General features: G+C 43.5%; 1 protein-coding gene across 5 annotated transcripts in view; it reads left to right on the plus strand.

Moving 5' to 3' along the window:
• The first annotated feature begins 2637 nt into the window (after window positions 1–2637).
• The window catches only part of SH3KBP1 (SH3 domain containing kinase binding protein 1), a 132313-nt gene continuing 111000 nt past the window's right edge, over window positions 2638–23950 (plus strand). For 3 of the 5 annotated variants that reach the window (XM_033147305.1, XM_033147306.1, XM_033147308.1), the window contains exon 1: window positions 2639–3179. In XM_033147305.1, the coding sequence (XP_033003196.1) occupies window positions 3176–3179 (4 nt within the window). In that variant the 5' untranslated portion in view covers window positions 2639–3175. Of the gene's footprint in view, window positions 3180–9136; window positions 9153–23950 lie in introns of those variants that run through there. The other 2 variants (XM_033147304.1, XM_033147307.1) reach the window with 2 other exon arrangements.

Here is a 23950-nt window from a genome sequence, read left to right on the forward strand (position 1 = left end):
GCACCACTCCAAATGAGCTGGTGCCCACAGGGACTGGCAGGGTGGGAAGCAGGGAGGCCAACGGCAGATGGAGCCAGAGCCAATGGCAGGCAAAGCCAACTCATTTTAGTTCTGTCCCCATGCTCCTCACTAGAGTTTACAGGGATAAAACAGAAACTAAGTGAGAGGAAGCTGACAGGTAGTGGCACCCCTTGGGCTGGCTGTAAGTAAGAAGGCAGGGAGGTGAGCGCCAGCTGAAAGCAGTCTGAGATTGGTGGGGCAGTGCCACATTCGTCCAAATTGACCACTGCATCTGACTCAGGGCAGAAGGGAAACAAGGTAATTTCCCTTCCTCCCTGGAGCCATTTTAAATGTGTGTTGTTGGCTTTGTCTGCTTTCAGGTTTGGAAAGGGGCAAAAGAAACCAGCTACCTCATCTAACAGTCAGACCCCACCATATCTGGAAGTAGGAATTGTACTCTCTATATTAAATTACTTTAAAAAATCAATATGGTATAATGGGAAAGTGAGGAGAGGGGGCCTGTGTTTTCTGTGTGAGAGATTATGTGTGTTTGGGGATGGTGTGTGTATGTGTAGTTGTGTGTGGGATGAGAGGATTTGTGTGTTAAGAGTTGAGCCCCCCCCCCCGGAGGTATTTAAAGAGAGAAACTGCATTCAAAGGAGTACTTTTGTGTGATGAGGATCAAACGTCCCTGTCTTTTTGGCACTTGGGTTCTGAGACAAGTTACATGTCTTCTAGTGTCACCAGTGTTCTTCTTGTGAAATGGACCTCTTAGAGCAGAAAACGATGAGTTGAAATATGTGACTTGCACGTTTCGTATTCGGGGTTCAGACCCAACCTCTGACTTATTCAGTTTGTGATCTTGGGCAATAATCTCCCATCTAGTCCAGCACCTGGTTTGTAGCATTAGCCAGCCAAACACCTTTGAGGAATTTAAAAACAGCAGAACATTTACCTATTCCATCATCAGCATTTGGTATTGAGGCAGAGAGAACTTGTGTTATGGCTGCCAAATTCCTAATTGTGAGGCTTTTCTTCCACTGTGTAAATGTCATGGAATGTGACTTTAAGCAACATCGCTGTGTGTTCTGCATGCACACATATGGAGTGTTGCATGCTATGTCCACAAATGATCATGAACTCCAGCAGAATTTATTGGGCTTCATGGAGATAAATTTTTCTAGATACACTCAACTATAGTGCAATATTTGCATGAAGGAATCAGCAGCTCTAATCAGTTCTACGTTTTCAAGTAGGTATGACTCATTTAAGCAAACAGTGTTTAATCCAGGACCAGGAATCACAGTCCTGTTTACTCCTACATAGCATTTTACTCCTACATAGCATTTTGGGGACTCTGGCAGAAGTCTTTCATATCACCCACTGCCTGGTCCTTTTCCAGGAGTTGAGAAGTGTATCTAGATCCATATTAATGTCATAATTCAGATCTGGAGGTATTTTATTAATAAGTAAACACACATCTATGTACAACACCCATCAACTGAACTCAACCTTGTCTAACTGACAAAGCTGAAAGTTTGGCTCTTAACAAGATTCTATTCATTCAAGATACTGTCACATATTATTGTCAAGGGCTGAACCTTCTGCACGCAGAACATGTGTTCTACAACTCAGCTACGGCCCTTTAAAATACTCAGCTCTTCTTGCCATTTAAATTTTGACTAAATCTTAAGAATGTTGCCCCTCCTCCATTTAAATCTGCTTTTCTTGTCTCCTCCTCATGGCGGCCTTGAAAACAGGATGTCACAGACCCGTTCCTGCCATGCACATGGCCTAAGAATAATTGTCGCACTGTAGGCACGGGCATTTTAAAAAGCTCTCCGCAGTCCCCCTTGCTTCCCCCGCCGGCACTCATCTGCCCCGGCGTGCCGTGTGGGTGCGCGCGCGCTGCTTTAGGCTTTGGAACCGAGCCCTTTTGCCAGGAAATCCAATTCTTCCCCAATTGGCAAGATCCCGCCCCCGGGCGTCTCTTTCACCGCGCGAGGCGGTTTTTTGTGGGTGTGGCGGGACATGCGACCAGTGTTGTGGGAAAAGTGGCCGGCGCCTGAAAAGCACCCGCGTCTCCGTGAACGAGGCAGTCTCCCACCCGGGACTTCGGCACTGCACTGGACTTCTCCCCGCGCCGGACAGCCTGCTCCCAGGGCGCCTCCCCAACCCCATTTCCACCCTGCAGGCGCGCAAAACACCGCGCTCCGCAAGGGAGGTTTCTGCCGGGCGCGTGGGTCGCCACGCATTGCATACAAGGGGCTCCACAACAAGCGCCTCCCTCTTTCCTACGATGATGATTACTACTAGTACTATCCCTGTATGATTGTTGGAAGAGAGATTAGGCCCCACGAAGCTCGCCCTGTGGCCCTGCTTGCCGCACCCCCAGCGGGCGACGCGTGTCCGGTTTTCTCCAGGCAGCTGCCGCCGCTGCTCGTCCGAAGGCGGTGCGCCGAGGCCGCCGCGGCGCGTTCTCGCGACACTTCCCTTCTCGCTAGCGGTTATCTCGACGTCGTGGAGAAGCCGCCGCCAGCCCGCTAAGCGAAGCGAGCCCGTTTTGCAGTAGCGCTTGCCGCCGCCGCCGCCGCCGCCGCCTCGGTTGTCCTGGGAAAGGGCGACGTCGCCACCGCCACCCCTCAGCCTCCCCATACCCTTCCCGAGAACCGCCGCCGCCTCCCCCTCCGCTCTCGTTCCCGCCCTGGCGCGCGCGCGCGCAACCACATCCACACGCGCACACTCGGCTCGCTCTCTCTCTCTCTCTCGCAGCCCCAGGTAGAATTCGGCTGCCTTCGCCCGCTCCTCTCCGCGCATCCCTCAGATTTGCAGGTGGCGTGTCAGGTGTTTCGCTTCATGGTTCTCTTCTTCGCCACCCCACCCCTTCCTCTTTTTTGACGGCAGGAAAAGCCTTTTTATTTTTTTTCTCGCTTGCGGGGGAAGCTTTTCGGAGCAGGAAATAAGATGCAGCCTCTCTGTTCTTCTTGCAACGGGCACTGACTAGCCGAGAGGAAGCCACGAAGAAGCAGCAGCTACAACGGGCGGAGGAGGAGGAGAGGAGGGCAGCTTCCCGTCATCTGCACGGCGCCGCCGCCTCGCTCATCTTCTTTCCCTGCCAGACCTGCAACCACCTCAAAACTTTCAGCCTGTCTGGCGGAGCCCCAACGCGACATCAATGGGTGAGTGTGGACGACACCGGCTGGGCTGGGAGTGCGCAGGAGTGCTCGTGCCTGCGCCTATCCCTCCCCTCCCACCTCCTTCTCTCTCTCTCTCTTGGCCAAAGGAGACTTGCTGCGTGGCTCATTGTAGAGACCAACCTTGCACGAGCCCCTCGACGTCGCTAGCAGGCCGAGGCAGCCAGTCGCTGCCCTCTGAACCAAGTCTGCAGGGAAAGCCCCTCATTGGGATACTGCATTATACTGTATTTTGAATAACAGTAATACTAGCATTAGCAACCACACATCGTGAGCTAGATCGGCGAACCGCGAGGGTGTGAGCCCCCCATTTTTCTTTTCTGGGTGTGCGCGCGTGTTTCGGTGTAGGGAAGCATCCTGCCTTATTCTCTTCGGAGACCTTTAACTCTTAGCTTGCCTCTTCCTCCCTCCCTCCTCGGTGTTGACTCTGTTAGCGTCGCGCATGTGGCGAGATGTAACCGGAACCGTGTGAATGAAAGAAGGCCAAAAATAAAACAAAAACCCGAACCAAAACAGAAAACCGCACAACGGCATCTTGCCACGCGCGAGCAAAATATGTGTGTTTGTTACTGAACACACACACACCAAACACACACCCCTTCGCTCTCCTGTGGTGCCGCCCTGTGCACGACGCTGCGTGGCCAGCTGTAATGTGAGAGACTGGAGAAGGGCGCCTGGGGGCCGAGACGGATGAAGTGGAGATAAGATAAAGAGGGGTGGGAGGAGAGCCTGTTTGCACTTCTTCTGCCTCTGTAGTGTGTGTGTGTGTGTGTGTGTGTGTGTGTGTGCGAGAGAGAGAGAGAGAGAGAGAAGGCCGGTGCAAAAATCAGCCCTCGCTGCCTGACAGGAAATCGGAGGTGCGTGCTGTGCCTTTGACATTTTTTCGAGGGAGGGGAAGAGTTTCTCCCTTTCTCCAGCCCCCTTGCCCCTCCCCGCACCGCGCGAAATGCCTGGTTGGCAGCTTTGCACAGCATCTCTCCTCCTTTCCCTTTGGAGACGCCTCATAGTCCATGATGAGGAACCCGAGGCTCTGCTGTCTAGCCCCGCTGGCTTACCTGTGTGCAGCTCTCTACGCCGGACTCTAGGGGCAGCTCTCAGACCTGGAGGTGTGGCCGGCTTTTGGAAGAGGCTGCGGCTGGCGAGCCTCATCGATCCTGGCAGCCATCCATCAAGGAAAGGGCAGTCTAGGGTTACCAGATGTTGTTTGCCGCAGCACCATGGAGGGATGGAGGAATCGTTCCGTATTAATACGGTGGGTCCATTGAGCATCAGTGCTCTGGAATGTCTTACCTCCACTTCCTTGCTCTTATTTTGTTTTTTGTTTTTTAAAAACTTCTAATTGGCAAGCCAAAGGGTATGCCTGATGTTAGAACATGCCTTTTCAGGAAAGAGAGCAGCAACAAACAAAAATTAAAATGTTGAGCGTAGTATCATGGAGATAGAAAGCCCAAGAGGTTTGTGAGGAATCTCTTGTGTCGCATGTCAGCGAGAGTTAGGGAATGAATCATCCATTTATATCGCTGTCAGGGGCTCTGGAGAGGCAGAAGAGGCAGCCGTGCCAGGCACTAGCAATCTGAAGGGCAAGCGGCCTGTTTCTGCCTGAAGAAGGGGCTACATTCACGCTTTCACCATGTGTTTGTAATAAATACAATGCACTCTCTGTTGCAAGCATTCCCGCTTTTGAAAAGTGGGGTGTTGAGCTCTTCTGCCATAGAGACCCTATAGTGTCACATAGTGTTTTTTTAGAATATTAAAAAAACAACACTTGTTGTATGCAATATTTGTTTAGAAGACACCAGGCTGGAAGGAATAAAATGAGAGGAGTTTGGGCATTTTTCAGTCAGTACATGAATATGGAAAGGTTTTTGGGTGGGGGGAGTCATTCCTTGTTGATGACTGAGCAAGCTTTTGAGCTGGCCAACTATTTAAGTAGGGATTTGCAACTGTAGTTCCTGTGTGGGTCACATGATTTGCTCCAGTTTTTCACTGCTGAGCTTCAGTTACTGCTGTAATATAATGAAGTTCATTCAGTATGTTGGTATTGCATTCAGATGCACTGATCTGAGTTCAAATGCTATATTTAATTCACCATTCAATGCTTCTGATGTTCCAGTATTCAAGGGTAGAAGGATTGTGCTGGTCACCCTGACATTAAACTTTAATATACAACTTGGTGTGTGCATGTATTTTGCTCATTCATCCATAGCTTGATTCAATTCTGCTACCAGTCAAATTTAAATTGAGAAGGATCATGCAATATTTTGCTTTGGTACATTGATATTTTAGGGGAACTTAGTTTCTCAAATTTTTTGTGCATTTATTTCTGTATGTAGATTCTGACATAGATGTTCAGAGACCTAACCAAAAAAGAAACGTTTTCTTCAGAGCTGGCGTTGCCAAATCTGTTACTGGGAATAGGGATGTGATTGTCACCTGCAACATTTTAGAATAAGCTTCAGATCTTGATCCTGAGTTTGTTTCTACCTTACCGGTAATATGGTTCTTGAGAAATTAATGGTTTGCTCTGTACACATTTTGGCATTGATAGTGTCTTTTTGTAGTGGTTGTTGGAGGGTATTGATAAATTTATTTATTTTTGACAATATCGCTTAATTACCATCGCCTCTTAAGTTGTTGGCAAGTAACTCAATACAATGAGAATAAAAATAATTTCAAACTATAAAATCAGAATTTAGTTAAAATGCTGGAATAAAGAAGTATTCAGTTGGTACAAGGTGTTCAACAGGGCCAGGGCGTGTTTCACTTCAACTGGAAGGGAGTTCCTTAAAATTGGGCCTGCGGTACTGAACTCATGGCTCTTGGTGGACACAAGTCATGCATCCAAGCCATGGGGCACTACTGCCTGTCACTCTCCAAAAGACGTCATTTATCAGGCAGGAATGTAAGGAAGGAATCAGCTGGTCCTTGAAGTATCCAGGACCTAAGTTCTTAAGAGCCTTGTAAATTAGTACAAGAATCTTGAACCTAGCCTGTTAGCATATGAGCAGCCAGTGCAAGCTTTTGAGCACCCAGGATATGTGCTTGCAATATTCTGTCCCCATCTGGTGCTGTGTTTTGCATCAGCTAGAGCCTCTGGACTAGATCCAGGGGCAACCACACATAGAGCAATTCCTCCCCCATACCATTCAAATTATGCAAGGCATGTGCCTTCTGTACCCAGAAAGTCCCAGCTTCTGTGCTTAGAAAATCTGTATTTGTACTCAAACATTTTGGCTCCCGAATGCCGAAAACTCGAAAGTAAGTGTTCTGTTTTTTTCGGAATCCGAACGTCCGATGTGGCTGTTGGCTATTGTTTCTGAGGCGCCTGCACCAATTGGAAGCCACGCCTTGGTTTTCGAACATTTCGAAAGTCGAACGGGCTTCTGGAATGGATTACATTCGAGAACCAAGGTACCACTGTACTGTAATAAGAAACACCTTGGCTACTGTGTCTGCACCAGTTATATTTCGTGTCAGTTGGGTCTGAAGGTACTTCAAGTTGCATATGCAGCCTCTTATGTGTCCTGTCACTGTTAGCTTTACCTTTTCATTTTTTTGAAGTGCGAAAATTACCTGAAATGCAATGATTTTGAGCAGATCCAAACTAGGTTTCTGCGACTGGAAAAACTCCTCCTATTCACAGATGGAACCAAGATCCAGTGGATCTGCAGGAAGAGGAGGAAAAGGCAGTTTTCACCAATTCCTCTTGCAGAACTCCATGCTGCCTCTCATGCTGCTCTGGAGGGTGTCCAAACCTTCTGAAGCAGATTGAGGGACACATGGTGCAAAGTAGTTGGTAAAAGTCAGCTCCCTCCTTCTGCTGATGGGAGGCCAAGGGATGCTGCTGCCAGGGGATACCTAACTAGGATCCAAGCCATTATCCCAAATACTTGTGTGAGCTAACAGGGTCCTTCATCCTGTCTTATAGGCCCCCATCCACTCTTATTAATCTGGATAATCTTCATACTGTTTGGAGAGATGCAATGTACTGTGTGTACAAAGTTGAGACACATAAAACAAAATAAATACAAATTATTCAAATGTTTGTGTTGGTTCTTAACACATAGGTACCAGTATATTGGGTATTGGACACCACTGATCTATGTTCAAGTTTGAGAAACCTGTAACATACTGAGAAACCCTATTTTTTGTCATGCACATAGCATGTCGGTTTGTTTGTATTTATTACATAATTATTTTCCCTTCTAAAACTAAATTTACATTACAGAACCAATTTCCCACTGTTGCATAAACCCTCATCTCTGGTTTGTGTCTAGTGTGCAGTCTGGTGTGCTATTATTGCTTTGCTACTGGATAGGAGCATTTAACACTTGGATAACTCGACAGTGCTGATTTTTGTCCATTAGGGACTCACTCGGTGGAGAAAATAATTTACCCTCAAGGCTCTGAGATATATTAAACTACCATCTTGTGGTTAAAAACCTTACAAAGATTTTTTTAAAGAGTTTGCTTTAATACCAACATGGTTTTCTTAAAATTGCAGGGTAGGAAGGAACCAAATGATAGTTGTGTTTGAAGCAACTAATGCAAGCCAGACAAGCCCCTACATATTCACAATCCAGATCGCAGTGTACCCCAGTGGGAGAGTTGATATAAACTACATAATGTCACTGCTTTGAAAATAGATCCAGATAATACAACCATGAAAATCAAGATGTATTATCTAGGGATGACCTGAACAATAAGAGCAACGATCCAGGGTCCCTCGCTATCCCTCCTGACAATTCAGCAAAAGTCTTCCATAGAACCTGAAAATACCAATTGAATGCAAATCTCTGCAGTCTCTTGCTTTTAGTTGTGCCATATCACTGGCTTCCATGCTAGGTTCTCTTGAGCACCCACATTATTTTGAATATCTTAAGACCCCCCCTTGTCCTGCTGCAAATGTGTCTCTCTGTGGGTCAGAATGTCAGAAATAGTGCTGGGAGTATATTGCACTAGAGTGCCATAAAATACCAGTGATAATTTCCATTTGCCTTTGTGGCCTAATACCCAAAACTATTACATGTGTTTAAGATTAAAATGGTTCCTATTTTTCCTTTTTCTGGGGGGGAAATACCAGTAGTCTGTATGTTCTTTATGATTGCTTGTAAGCTAGCTTGGCATAGAAGTTGCTTTGTAAGCAAAGTTCTGTGTTTCCAAAAAATGAACCTTTTTTTTGGTGAAAGCCATGAAATGTTGGGATTGAAAAGTTGTTTGAGGGTGCTGTATAATAGTGTTGTGTGACTGAGTCAATTTCCAAGCAAAAGACACGCATGAAGCCAGCAAACATTATTTGGGTACCCCAGTTTGGTCTCTTCCTTAAATTGAGCCACAAAACCCCCACGCATTGGTTGTATTAATAAAGTCTGTAGTTCCTGATCATCCACAGGACTGATGTTTGCAGAGCTGTTCCTTTTCTAGTCTGTGATCCATTCACACAACCTAATTTGCATATTGAAATATAGGTGAAGTTAAACTTTTCATGATTCACTGTATGGGAAGATGGTTGAATGGCAGAGCAGCCAAACTACTTTCCTCCCATTCATTCATCCATTTCTGTTTTTAGTGTGTGTCTCTACCTTATTCACAAAGTTGAAAAGTTCTGAAAGGCCACCTTGCCTGGCCACCACCTGCACTGTGCCAGCTTTTCTACTTGTCTGTTTCCCAGGGATAAACCCATTAATTCTCCCTGCCATGGTATGTTATAAGCAGGCATGCTATGGAAAGGTATTGTGAACATCTCCTCTAAGCTTGTGACTGCTCCTGGGAAAACTCGCACACTTGAAATCTAGACCTGTTTCCAGAATGCCCCACCTAGCTCTGAAACTAAACACACAAGGGGCATTGTGATGTCACATGCCAATCTCAAAATGTCCTTTCTGAACAGGCTGTGTTTAGTTTCAGCTAGTTGAGATGTGAAAATTCAGAGCTTTCCAAAATCACTGCTGCTTACAGGTCAGTTTGCTCAAAATGGCTTATACAAATGAGGCAAGCCATGTACAGTACTTCAAGGTGGAGGTAGAAAGCTATTTGTCTCTTCTGTGGTTTATTGTGTGTTAACGTTGATTCTATAGTTGTGTAAAAAAGAGATTTTTCAACTTGGCTCTTGGTTCTGTCATTTATGTTTCTGAAATCTCCTGGGCATAATGTTTTCCCTCTCCACACTTCCTTGTCAAGTCCTATGGTTTTCCTTACTTTGAGTGATGGTTTATATTTGCTAGCAGTCGCTTAGGCACAGGCAGTAAAATCCTAGAAACTAAGAGGCTCCAGAGATCTCTGCACACCAGCTTGTGAATCACCTTATACATCTTGCACATTTAAACCCCATATAGCTAGCACACAAAGCCAGAAGAACTGGTAGTACAATGCAACAAGTAGACAGCTCATTTGGGAGGAGACATGTATGATAAACATGTCCCCGGGACAAGAGTTCAAGGCCCACTAGTGAGGCAATTTTCATCTGAGGAGGAAGATCCTCTTCTCAGGGAATGAAAGGCAAGAACTAGATTAAGCCATCAGGGAAACCTCAACTGCACTTTTACAGGAGCAAATGCTGGTAGCCATCTGTGAGGTGCACTTGGGTTGGAAAGGGACAAGACAGTGTTGAGCCTTGCCAAGGAAATGGAACAATCAAAGCTAAATGCACTTTTTTGGGAGATCACTGGTTGTGATCTCCCAATAAAAAAGGCTCAGTCTTGAGATTGTTAGCAGTGTCTGAGCTAATCACCTGGTTCTCACATGATTGAAGATGCCTTTTGTATCACACAGCCTCTGCCATCCTATGACTCACATTCACACCACAATCAGACTTCTTACCTTGGAAGGATCTCAAGTGGCCAGAGAGTGATGTTGCATTTGCATTACTGCAGGTGCCACATAATACCCATTTTGCATTTGCAAGAAATCGTTTAGTGTGGCAGCACCTCTACTTTGGAACTCCCTGCCTATTGAGATCAAGTGAGCACCTTCACTGTATTGGCAACAACTGATTGATGCATAAATGCACACAGCACCAAACCTAGAAGTGACCTGAAAACAACATTCATGACCTCCCTTTCTACTCTGGGAGTTTCCTTTTGTGGGAGATGCTGCCACCTGCTACTGAGGAAGGAAGAACTCATTGGTCAATACAACTTAGCCAATACTCAGTGCTTCTGTATTATCTGGTGAAAAGAGAGAGATTGCTGAAGCCATATTTGGAAGCACAGGTTCTCTCTTCCCTTGCATGCCTGTATGTGATGCTTCACCCTTGCATCCATAGTTGGCAGAGTAAAGTTCAAGATACTGTTGGGTTTTGTGTCTGGATTTGTGAGGCACAGTCTGTGAAGCCGAAGACAAGTGTTAGCAACTTTTACCCCCTTCATGCGTTCTGAGGCCCAAGGAATTTGTGGCAAGCAGAGAGAGCGAGAAAGAGAACCCCATGCTATGTGCGTTAATGTCTGAGCAATGGACCCATGTAGTGCTGTGTGTAGGATGGAAGGAAGTGAAGGGTTGTGTGCCATGTGTTTTGACTCAGAATTCAGTGGAAGTATTTCTAAATAACACCGCACAGGAACAAAGGAAGTTGCCTCAGAACACGGCAGAGTATTTGTCCGTCTTTGCATATATAAAAGGTCCTATGCTGAACCCTGAGCACTTCCAGTGAAGTGAACTAGGTAGCAAATGATGATGATTGAGGCCACTGCCTGAAGACTCAGGAATGTGGCTGCAACCAGTTAGTAGACTGCCCTGGGTTTGATTTCCATTCCATAAATCTTGCCCAGACTGTATCTATTCTGACTCATTGCAGCGGGTTTCCTGGGTCTCAGACAGACGCCTGCCATTCATCACCTGCTACCTGATACTTTTTAACGGCAGTTGCCGGCCAGAGATCAGACATGGGAACATAGAATTGTAGAATTGGAAATGACACTGCGGATCATCTAGTCCAACCTGCTGCAATGCAGGAATATGCATATGGGGATTGAACTTTGGCATTATCAGCACCATGCTCTAACCAACTGAGCTTATCCTGCATGCAAGACAAATGCTCCACCACTGAGCTGCGATCCCTTCCTTGTCATGATCCCACTGCTGTTCATTTTTGGCCTCTCTGCTATTGTTGCTCTGGACTATGCCAGGGAAATAGGCTAGGATTAGTCCGGTTTATTTTGTGTTCTGTTTTGAGCTTCTGCCTGCTCTTCCTTCTACCTTTTATTTCTAATAGAATTCCTTAATATGATTGCTAAGTGTGTGCCAACATCAGGATTCTAGAATCACCATGTATCTAAACACTTGGAATTCATGGTTGCAAGAGATCAACACATTCTTCTGAGATCCAGGAGAGACTAGGGGAGTACGGACTGAAAAATGCAGGGTGCATTGGTCTCAGAGTTCCTGGGTTTAGGAAGTTAGCGGAGCCAGGGAAAGAGCATGCTGCTTTTATCTTGCAGTAGGATAAGACACTGTCATGGGCTGGTTTGATGCTGAGGAATGGTGGGAGGAACCAGCTGGGAAACAACCAAGGGAAGAAGGCTCAGAGCCCAGATAGTGGTGATGCGACAACAGTGAGAAGAGGGAAGAGGAGGTGTCTTAAGTTGAAGGGGTAACAGGGCTCAGTGAGTTGGAAGAGTCTGTGGCAGATAGAAGTTCAGAATCAGAGACAGAAGCTAAGACAGGTTAGTGAGAGGAGGGAAGTCAAGAGGCAGAGATGAGTCAGGCTGGTGAAGTGTCACAGGTGTCTCCCCCTCCTGCTATGACAAGCTTCCCTCCCCCCTGACTCCCAGAAGCAGAAGAGGCATGAAATGGGTGGAGCAAAGACAGGCACAGTCTTGGATTGCTTGGAAAAAGCTTGAAGAGGAGGAGACATAGATAGCTGTTGGGAGGCAGGAACCTTTAGTCTGATTTCATTGAGTAAGATCATAACCTGCTGCGGTCATTAGACCTGAAACTCAGCCAAGTCTGTGAAGATCAATGCTTTTTTGCTAATAAAGAGTTAATTCAACTCTGAACTGTGTGATATTTACTCAACACTGAGTAGACTCATTGAAATCAGTGGTTTTAAGTAATTTGCCCATTGACTGTACTCTTGAGTATGACTAATGTTTGGTATTGCCCTATGTGAATTCCTATAGTTGATCTTCTATGTTCTTCTTTCTCCCTGTGGTCCAAAGAATTCACAGCATCAGCTAAAATATTCGAAGCATGTTGTAGTTTTGGTCATCTGTATTACACAGTGTCAGCTTTTGTGGAATCTGCTTCATTCTTGAATGTCTGCTGAAAAGTCAGGGATCTCTGCCCATTGTAATGAATGTGTGTCTGGCAGGGTGTCCTGTGGATTCTAAAGTGGTCAGTAGTTTTCTCTAGCAACCAACAGACTAATTCAATGGCTATTTGCTCATATTTATTAACAGACCAATTCTCAGAAATATGCCCTATTTTGTTCAACAGGGCCACTTCCTACTGTTTTTAGGACACAGCCCCCGCAACTCTGTTTTTAGTGCCCTTTGATTGGGAGAGAAAGTGGTGGCTGTCAGGTATGGTGTGTTTTGCATCCATTTGATCTGAGGACAAAATTTCGAGAGCCCCAATCTTACTGAGATTAAAGATGGAAAAATGTAAAGCATGCCCATTTATTTTGGTATTATTGCACTCAACTAGCACGGATTGCAAGATTTCATTGGTAGATTAATCAGCTAAAGATTTGATAGCAAATTAACTTGATAGTCAATTAATCAGCAGGGATGAACATTAAGAGCAATACTGCCTCCCTTATTTTCAGCCCCCTTGCTGAACTTGGTGGGAAAAACTGAAAGATACTTGGATTTTCAAACTGAAACTACTATGGCTTTCTTGCAATAAAGCCCACTGACAACAAGCTACTGTGCTAAAAAGAATGCATTTGAGTGTTCTAAATCAGCATCTTCAGCAATCTTGAAAGAATGGAATTTGAACTTCTTACCATTATATAGAGAAGTGTGTGAGTTTGACTCCATCATTGGCCTGATTCACAGTTCACATTAAGCCAAACTATGGCTTAGTGTGGGAAAGGAGATCACAGCTGCTTCTTTCCCTCCTGGCCATTTTGCTGTTGCACGGTGCTGAGCTGTAAACCATAGCACAAACCTTAGTTTTTTTAAAAAATATATTTTTTATTAAAGATTTTCTTGATTTACAAAGGTATGTGTAATGTCTCTCTTGTATTTTTTCCATATTTTTTTTCACAACCACGCTAACTAATAAAATAGAAAGGGATTCAAAGTTTTGTTATTCTCCCTTTTTAGAGAGGAAAAAAAATGAAGTAAAATTAAAAAAGGTAAAAGATAAAAATGAGAAGTAAAACTAAAAGATTTAAAAAAGATTAAAAAAAGAAATGGTTTTTTAAAAAATTATTATTTATTTAAAAAATGATAAAGTATGGAAAGAATAAGTAAAAGAGAGTGGGAATTCTGGGGCGAAGTGGCAGTCCCAGGGAATGGCCTGTGCTTGTTCAAGGCCCTCTTCTGGGTACTGCCATTTTAATTCTTAAGAGGAGAGTTTGAGGTGAAAATAAGGTAAAATATAAATTGGGGGTGGGGTGGAAAAGTGTGTCTTTAAACGGTGTGTAAAAAGGATAAAAATAAAAATAAAAATTCAAATAAAGGGTGGCTGCAGCGGCAGTGCCCCCCTTTAAAAAGTAGGTGTATAGAGGGGGGAATTTAAAAATAACAATAAGAAAGAAAATATATATTTAATTAAAAAATTTTTTTAAAAAAAATCCTCTTTTTTTTTAAAGGGGGGATTATTATTTTTGGTGAGGGGGAGGGGTAAAAAGTAGTTTATTCCTTTCTGCAGTCTCCTTTGTCGCACTGCCTTCCTCTGTTTCTGGAACAGCCTTCCCTTGCTTCTTCTGGGGCTTGCTTTTGGCGCGCTAGCCGCTGGAGGGGTAGGCTCAGGTCGGGCCCAGCCGCGTGTCCTTCCTTCTTTGCCCTCCCGGTGTTCACCTACCTCTCCTCTTCTTTCCCGTCAGCGGCGGCGATGGTGGCAGCAGCGGTAAGGTTGGGGCTCCTTTTTCTATCTCTCTTTCCCTTCCTCCTTCCCCCTCTTCTTCTCCCCCATCACGTTAGCTTTGCAGTCCTCCTGGCCCTGGAGCTCCTCTGGGCCGTTGGTTGGGTGGCCGGGGGCCTTCCCGGCTTAATCTAGGTTGCGGAGGAGGGGGGTCAGCTCCTCTGACAGACACTCCGGGCGCCCCCGATTCCTCTCCGCTGGTGGTGGGCGTTCCTGACAGCCCAGGAGCCAGCCAGCCAGAGCCATTTCCTCTGGCTGGCTTCAGGAGCTGTTTTCTGCCGTGGCGGCCGCCATGATGCCTCACCGGAAGTCCCCCACACAAACCTTAGTTACAGGTCATATAGTTAGTCTACAGCAGGCTTCCTCAACCTCAACCCTCCAGATATTTTGAGACTACAATTCCCATCATCCCTGACCACTGGTCCTGCTAGCTAGGGATCATGGGAGTTGTAGGCCAAAAACATCTGGAGGGCCAAGTTTGAGGAAGCCTGGTCTAGAAAGAGCTATGCATGAGCCCAAGTTTTTTTACTGCTGGCACAGCAGTAAAATGACTGGGAAGGAGCTAAGCTGTCATTCTTTCTGCTTCGGGAAGCTACATGTTTATGTGTTCATGTTAAGTCACAGTTTGGCAAAACCTGATGTAAGGATTAGGCCTTTGTTGCTAAAATTATTGATCATACTTTCACAGAAAGACAACTTAAATTGGATGCATCCTGATTTTTAGGGAAGTCGAAAAATGGAACATGGTTACTTACCTTGCGTGAAACTTACAGCAGAAATCTGTCTCATAATAGCAGTCAGATAGTAAACAAAATCTCTGATATGATGCAGGGGTGTGTATGTTTCACGTTTCCCAATTCTTGTATTGATGTAGGCAGGAGTTTTTCAAGAGTGAAAGTCCTGTAAATGGTGCAGCCCTCATATTTAACTTAATGGATGGAATTTTTTGCAATTGGTGAATAGAAAAAAATCAATTCTTGTCTTCACCAGAAACGTATCTAAGTTTGCTGAATGTGGTCTGTATTTGCTAGTACCTGTATTTCAATTTCCATATTCAGTCTGTATATTTTGGCAAATTGGTCTTTTCTCTAATTTTGCAACATGGTTCCAAAGCAGGTTTTCATTTATGAGGGGACATGATAGAATGCCATTTTTAATCAAGGTAGTGGACAACCTTTCAAAACAGCATTGATTTTTTGTTTCGTATAATTGTCAAGCAATGCCAGGTAGGAGTTGGCCAGAAATGTATGAAGTGGAAAATATTAAAGTGTCTTTTATTCTGACCATATGATTTAATTAGAACAAACCTTTTATTGCTAGAGAAAACACCCCCCCCCTTCCCTGATCCTTTTAAAGTAACAAGTGTATTGAATCAATGAACTCGTTTGTTAGTTAAAGCTAGATTAATAAGTTGAAAATCTTCATCCAGTTGACAGTCATAAATATATGTTCTACTTGAGAAATGCTATGCATATTTTACTCAGTGTTTGCTATAGAATTGTCAACAGGTTTTTAATTCTAAACATGTGGTTACTGTACTAACGTCCTGTACAGTATATGCCATTCCTAAATTCCATTAGCAGTCTTGCAAATTAATAGGACCATTGCCTTGGTGTTGCAGTGAACATCATGTTAAAAAAAAAAAGCATGGACTTTGCCATGTGTGTTGAGTTTAGCTTGTATAAGTAGGCAAGAGTCTCTGTTTTTGTAGATCATTTAGGAGTGTAAGATAGCAAGGATAATTCTTCAAGGTTTCTGGGGGGGAAACCCTTTCCAGCTACGTGTATATAAAGAGGAAACTAAAAGTATTGCTTCCCTACTTGGACAAAGATCTATTCTACAGTTTTATAAATCTGTACTCATTTTTCTTCCCTTATGGCTTGCTTAGTAGTGTAGGATTTCAGATTGTGGATTATTGGGTGCAAAATGCCCCCCTTACTTTTGATGGTTTGTACCAGTATATGCCTGCACTTTTATTTGGAGTTCCTTTAAAATAGGATGCTAAAGTAGGAATATATTAGAAAATTATTATAATTGAATCAGTGGCACCTGACACAGATCTGAATAACACTTTTTTTCTGAATTCAAATTTGTTAAAAGCATTTCATCTTTTTTCAAAGCAGCAGATCTCTCCTGTTTTGTGTACACATCCCTTCCTCTCCCTTTTCCCTCCGGTATGTAAAGTTATTTTGGTAAATTATTCCTGTTTCTCTCATGTACTTGTTCTCATACAATTTTAATTGTCATTTTATATAATAGCTTAGAGGACAATCCACAAAGCATTTCTCATGCCTAAATCAGCATTACTTTCAGTATGCCTTGTAATGGTGGATTATTTTCTTAAGAGTGTAATCCTATACATGTCTACTCTGAAGTAAATCCCATTGAGTTCAGTGGGATTTACACCCAGTTAAGTGTTCATAGGATTTCAGCCTCAGTAATTGTCTTTGCATAACAATATAGGTATAAAATAAAAATGCTTTAGAAAAATGGCCTGTTAAAATAGCCAGCCATAGTTTGAGCCTTTTGACAATTTTAAGCTGTTCTAATTAGCAGTGAGGGTGGTGAAAAGCTTCTTCGGAATGGTAGGTTAATTTTAAAGACGTGCAACACTGCATCTTGCTAAATCATCTATGACAGAGCTTTAAAAGCCTGTATAGGCTTTTAAAAAGAGGTAATGAATGGGATACAGATTTTTCTAATCACTGAGAAGGCTAACATAAGGAGTGAAATATGTAATGTTTCAAAACAATTTCCTGTTGTTAATTACTGTCTTTTCAGGCAAATTCCAGGAAATTTGTTGTGAAAGAGCGAGGGGAAAGGGGGCATGTGTCTTCCCCTAACTCCACATTTCTTCCAATTTTAATTATTTACAAAATGTAAAGAAATGCTCAGTAGCAAAGAATCATACTTGCATGTAATTAGCAGTTCAATATTAAAGTAGGTTTTGGCAGGGGGTGGCTAATCTCTGGCCCATTCACATGCTGCTGCACTGAAACTCCCAAATCGTGCCTTACTATTATAGGCCATGCAGGCTGGGGCTGATGGGAGTTGGAGTGTAAAAGCATCTGGAGAGTCACAGGTTATATCCCGCCTACTGCATCATATGGTATTGTGAAATACTTGATTCTCTCCCCTCACCCCATGCACACACTGACTGCCTTGTTTGCAATTTAAATAGCACACAAATTGATTAATACATAGATTAAGTTTAGTGTGGAAGCTTGCAACTCTTTGGAATTTTATAGCGCAGGATTGCTGCTTTAGAATGGAGTTGAGCCAAAAGTGTGTACTTTGTATTTGAAGGAGCAGTCTGACACCAAAGGCCGTGCTAAAGTGTGTTCCTCTCCTACTGCTTCCTACAGCTTTTGCCTCTCCTTTCCTAGCTTGTCATCTTCCACAGCTCTAAGACTGGATATGAGTCTAGTAGTTGGAAGATGGGCTACAACTGGAGTGAATTGGGCAAATGAAAGGTTTGGCACTGTTTACTGCTTTCTGCTTCTCTGCTTGAAATAGCTGCCCTGTCCCGCTGCTTTACTGCTTCTGGGCATAATCCATATTCTTAAAATAGCTATTCTGGTGCTCTTTTGACAGCTGTGCTTAGTATTGACTTGGAACATAAGAAGAGCTCTGTTGAGTCAGGCCAAATGCCCATCTAGTTTGGCGTGCTGTTCTCAGAGTGGCCAACTAGGTGTCTTTGTGAAGCCTACAAGCCGTACCTGACCTGCAGCAGTGCTCTTCTTACCTGTAATCATGGGCGTACCGAAGCAGGGGCAGGAGGGGGCAGCTGCCCCCCCCCCAGAAGCAAGCTGCCCCCCCCAGAAGCAAAAATGATCAGTCCTCTCCTGTGTCTGGCTTAAAAAGCAGCGCTGCTACCATTGCTGAGTGCTTGTTCGCTGAGACTGAGCAAAGAGGGAAGTGTGCCGTTTTCACCCACCTTAGACTGCTTGGTAAGAAGCAGGCTACTCTGTGACCTATTAACGCCTAATCCCAGTTGATGGCCCTGGTCGCTAAAACTGACTCCTGCCCCTCCCCCCTCGCCCCCACCCTCCATGGTTGTATGATCTCTGGAAGGGAAGACGGAGCTTTCTCTGTGCTGCTGTTTTGATCCACAGCAATCTTTTTGTGAGTGACATTACCCCCTTGTCCATTGCCTTTAACCCCCCCCCCCCCGGCTGCCTTTTTTAACCCCTAAGAAAAGTGTTTGGATGATTTTTCAAATCTAAATTAAAACTAAACAAAGTCTACCTAACTGGTAGTAAACAAACACACATGGTTCGGTGTGCTTGTGTGTTGATGTACTTTCTATTGCTGGATTGATGACTGGAGTATAAATACAGGTAGGTAGCCGTGTTGGTCTGCCATAGTCAAAACAAAATAAAATAAAAAATTCCTTCCAGTAGCACCTTAGAGACCAACTAAGTTTGTTCTTGGTATGAGCTTTTGTGTGCATGCACACTTCTTCAGATACACTGAAACAGAAGTCAACAGACCCTTATAGTATGCTACTGGAAGGATTTTTTTGTTTTATTTTGTTTTGGAGTATAAATAAGCAGTGATGTTTTCCTGTGCTTTTCAAACAACTCACTTCTTTGCATTTCAGAATACATCTTGTCACTTAATGGTTAACACTTGCTTGCATGCAAGTAATTAAAGTAAATTATAAGCTATTTAGTCATAAAGTGTTAGTGTTCTGATATGCTGCTGCATGGAAGAAGTGTGAGTTGCTATGTCTCCTTGCTTTCAGATTCTTATAAAGTAGTTGAGAAGTAAAGGAATATATGAAGAGATGCCAACTTATGTGACCAACATCTGTGCATACTGCACCTGTGAAACTTATATTATGGTTCCTAGCAATTTCACTGCTTGAGTTCTCAAATTGTCAAAACCTCATAGGAAAAGCCTGTGTGAATAAATTGGCCCATAAAATCTATGTGTAAGATTGGTTTAATTATCCTAACAGGAGTTATAATTTTTTTACTGTTTAATTTTTTGTTTTGAGGTGGAATGTGCTGCTGTTTGTGAGACCAAAAGTGGGTAGGGGCCTGCTTTAAATAAGAGTTACCTTAAAAGGCTAACAAATTTAGTATGGTGTAAGCCAGTGGTGTCCAAACTTTTTTCAAAGAGGGCCAGATTTGATGAAGTGAAGGGCCGTGAGGGCTGACCAAAGGGCCGACCAAAGTTGTTAACCTTTTCTAGGGTTGAAGTTGTTGAGGTTTTTAAAGGATTTTACCCCAGGAAATAAACTGCCACAGGGGCCAGATTAAACCAACTGGTGGGCCGAATTAGGTCCCCGAAATGGACTTTGGACATGCCTGGCTGAAATTTCAATTCAGTGGAGCTGAATAAATAAATAAATAAAACCTCCCCTCCAGTAGTTTCAAGCACTACTACAGGCTCCACATAATATCTGTACTGTATTGTTTACTGTGACAGCACCTGCACTTTGGAACTCCCTGCCTATTGCAGCAAAGCACGTGCCTTTGCTAGACTCTTTTCGGGCACCTGCTAAAAGCATTCTTCCTTAGGCAAGCATACCTAGATGCTTAGGAAGTTGAAGTAAAAAACAGGGCATTCCTCATCCCCAAAAAAGGTCAACAACTTTGAGCTGATCCCAAAAAAACGGGGGTAGATCACTGCCAGATTTTAATTCTGAAAGTAGATCACAGTCTCTTGGGAGTTGGCCACTCCTGGTATAAGACATGTAACTAGAATAAAAATTTAAAAAAAATTCAAGCAAATAATTGTAATAACTACCGTAATAAAGCACTGCTATAATTATATATAATTTTCCTAAAATTTTGGTTTCATTCGCCTTTCCATGCTGAAATGTCACAACCTGAATGACCATGGCTTGCCCCCCCTAGTTTTGATCCTGGGTACGCCCCTGCCTGTAATGGCTGCTTACCCGGTCGGGGGTGGGGGGTGGCTGTTGTGGCCTGTTGCAGAGAACTCCTACCCCTCAGGGAGCAGGTTGGCCACTGGGGATTGGCGGGCTTTCCTGCCAGCTGCCTGGTTTGAATTCTAGCTGGGCTCAATGGGCAGGGTTTTGTCCAGTTTGTTCTCCTTCACAGTCTAGGCCTTGCTTCTTGGGGAGAGGTCGCTGCAAGTGGGTCCACAGTTCTTAGCAACTGGTATTCAGAGCCATAGTGCCTCGATGAGAGTGGATGTGGAACATAGCCTATGTGGCTTATAGCTGCTGATAACCTCATCTTTCGTGAATTTGTCTAATTCTATTTTAAAGCTATACAAATTTGGGTACATCAATATATCTTGAAGTGAATTCCATAGTTTAGCCATCCCCTGTGCAAATAAGCACTTCCTTTAGTCTGTCCTGAATCTTGAGTCAGTTTCATTGCATTTCCCTGAGTATTAAGAGCGAGCGAGAAACTTTTCTCTATCTGCTCCATGCATTTTTTTAATACACCCATCATCACCCCACCCCCACCCCCTAGGTCTTTTCTAAGCTAAAAAGCCCTAAATATGGTTACCTTTCTTCATGAGAAAAGTTGCTTGATCATTTTGCTGCTGATTTTCAGTACATGGCTGCCTGACTGTTGGCTAGCCCCGTGGATTATGTCAGTGTTTTTCAACCACTGTTCCGCGGCACACTAGTGTGCCGCGAGATGTTGCCTGGTGTGCCGTGGGAAAATTACTTTATATATAGTCAATATAGGCACAGAGTTAAATTTTTTAACATTTTCCAATGGTGGTGTGCCTCGTGATTTTTTTCATGAAACAAGTGTGCCTTTGCCCAAAAAAGGTTGAAAAACACTGGATTATGTAGCTGTATCAAGTGTTGAGGAAGCCATGTGGGTTGCTTGTCTGCTCCTGGGTTCAATTCAAGATGATGGTGTTAACTTTTAAGGTTTTTAAATTATTTGGTTCTGGGGTGTCTCGTAGAATGCCTTGTTGAAAATCCACCCCCATGTGATAATCAGATGCAGCCTGCTGGCACCTGAGCTTGGAGGAGGACCTTTTGTGTTGTGTATTTTCTTCTCTTCAGGGTGCCCTCAGAGCCAGATTTTCAACACTTGTTGCTTTGGAAAGCAAGCGAAACCATTTCACTAAGGCTTCGGGGACCTTATCCGTGGGCAGTGATTAGTTAACGCTGAATGCTGCCAGTTATTTTATTACTGTATCTAACACGGTTGAATGATTTGTTTGATTGGATTTTTGATGTTTTAACTGTGTTCATGTGTTTTATTATTATGACAAAGTTATTAGTCACCTTGGTTGCTCTTTATGAGTTGAAAAGGTAGCATGATAATGGAAACATAAACTGTAATATGTAAAGCCATACAAGAAAGAGATAGATTTTGATGTACGGTAGCTGTTTCTTCATTATGATTATGCTCATTATTTCATAAGGCACATGCTTTCTATGCTTAAAGTACAAGGTTCATTCTCCAGCGTCTCAAGGCACTCTTTTCTGAAACCCCAGAAAGCTGCTGTTAGTCAGTGTAGACCAGGGGTAGGCAACCTAAGGCCCGGGGGCTGGATGCGGCCCAATCGCCTTCTCAATCCGGCCTGCGGACGGTCCGGGAATCAGCTTGTTTTTACATGAGTAGAATATGTGCTTTTATTTAAAATGCATCTCTGGGTTATTTGTGGGACATAGGAATTCGTTCACCCCCCCCCCCCATATAGTTAGTCCATTGTCCCACCACATGGTCTGAGGGATAGTGGAATGGCCCACGGCTGAAAAAGGTTGCTGACCCCTGGTGTAGACTAGTGAGCTAAATGTACCAATCAATGGTCTAACTTGGCATAAGGCAGCTTCCTATATCATTCTCTTAACACCTGTAGTTGGGTACTGTAGATTCACCCATAAAGCTTTCCTTAGTAAACAACAACAACAACAACAACAACAACAACAACAACAACAACAACAACAACAACAATGCTGATTGATGTGGACATCTGATGCTGAGTGGTCATTTGGGAAGTCTAGGATGTGTTGCAGGCAAGGGAGCCTGTGTGTGTGAAGAGCCCTGCTCTGCTGCTTATCACATTTTGACTATCTCAGTCACCTCATATAATTAAGTTTAAAAGAAAAGACCAATTCACCATCCCCAAAAGAAATTTCTTCTATGTTCTCTCCCTCACCCTCATGAAAAAGCAGGAAAACAATGCCTGAAACAGAATAATTGAAAATGGGCCAGGATTTGGCACAACACTTGCTTAAACTAACAATGGTTAATGTTAATCAGCTTCAGATGGCATAGCAAACTTTGGTTAACTATAAAAGGGGAAATGAAAGTCTCTAAACCACTCCTTCTGTGCAGCCGTTGAGTTGCACACAATCGGTGCCTTTGACAAAGGTATCTTACTGTCTCTAAATATCAGTCTAAAATCTCTGTTCCAGGCTTCTTGACAATGGAGTCATTATGGTTACAGCAGCATTGGTAATAATTTATTTTAATGCCACCTTACGGGGTTTTTCTTTTGCTGTTCCAATTTCACTGTTATAGAATGTCCTTAAACGATTGTGTTGGCATGGGAATCAACTTTCACCTTGTGATAAAAAATCACGTGTACTGCTTTGATACAGGTTTCTTTGGAGGGAATACCTAAGGAGATGTTCACTATGTCATATTCACAATAGTTCCAGGGAACTCAGTGGACTTAAGACTAACTCAAAGTGTTGCTTTCAAAGGCGCTTCAAGTATGCCTTAGTTCAGGCATAGGCAGCCTCAGCCCTCCAGATGTTTTGGGACTACAACTCCCATGATCCCTAGCTAACAGGACCAGTGGTCAGGGATGATGGGAATTGTAGTCCCACAACATCTGGAGGCCCGAGGTTGCCTATGCCTGCCTTAGTTGAACACAATCCTATGACCTACAGGAGTCAGTGAATGATTTGCGTTTGACTTTAATTGGAGCTCTGAGACTTTTAACATTTGTCACAGCTCTTTTATTAATGTGGAAATATTGCAAATATGTTTAGACTAAGGGATATACTGTTGGAATTCTGTATGTCTGTACAGATTCGAGTTAGCAGTGATAGAGGCTATTACAATAAGTGGCAAACTTAATAAGATGAAATGACCTATAGCGTCCAGGAGTGTTTATATATATATACCGGTAACTCTCTGTTTCTAAACAACTGCCAATAACATGTGAATTGGTTACTCTGGGTCTATCAGGAGCAAACTCGTTTAAGATATGTTGTTGTTGTTGTTGATAATCTTATTTATGAATTGCTGCCTGTGAAGCATCCTGAAGCGATGTACAATATTATGACGTTTATAAAACAAAGCCCTTGCGTATAAGAAAAAAGTTTTTAAAAACAATTACAAATACAAAATCAATTTAAAACAGTAACAGCAAATAATAATAATAATAATAATAATAATAATAATAATAATAATAATAATAATAATAATACCCCACTCATCTGGCTGGGCTGCTCCAGTCAGTTGAATTCAAATTCAAGACAGATACCAACTGGGACAAGGATTTTAGAAAGCTTGTTGAAAGAGGAACATATTTAGCAGATGCTGAACAGACAGTAGAGAAGGTGTCTGTCTGATAGGTAATGGGAGGACGTTCTAAAGGTTAGGTGGCATCACACTCAATGCCCAATTCTGACATAGTGTGGAATGGCCCTCCTGATATTTGCAGGATGCCCTCTCCTTTAGAACGGAGTGATTGGTTGGGTATGTATGTAGGAGATTATCTTTTAGGTATTCTGGTCCCAAGCTGTATAGGGCTTTGTACACCAG

The sequence above is a fragment of the Lacerta agilis genome, chromosome 4, assembly GCF_009819535.1.
Source record: "Lacerta agilis isolate rLacAgi1 chromosome 4, rLacAgi1.pri, whole genome shotgun sequence".
Lineage (NCBI taxonomy): Eukaryota > Metazoa > Chordata > Lepidosauria > Squamata > Lacertidae > Lacerta > Lacerta agilis.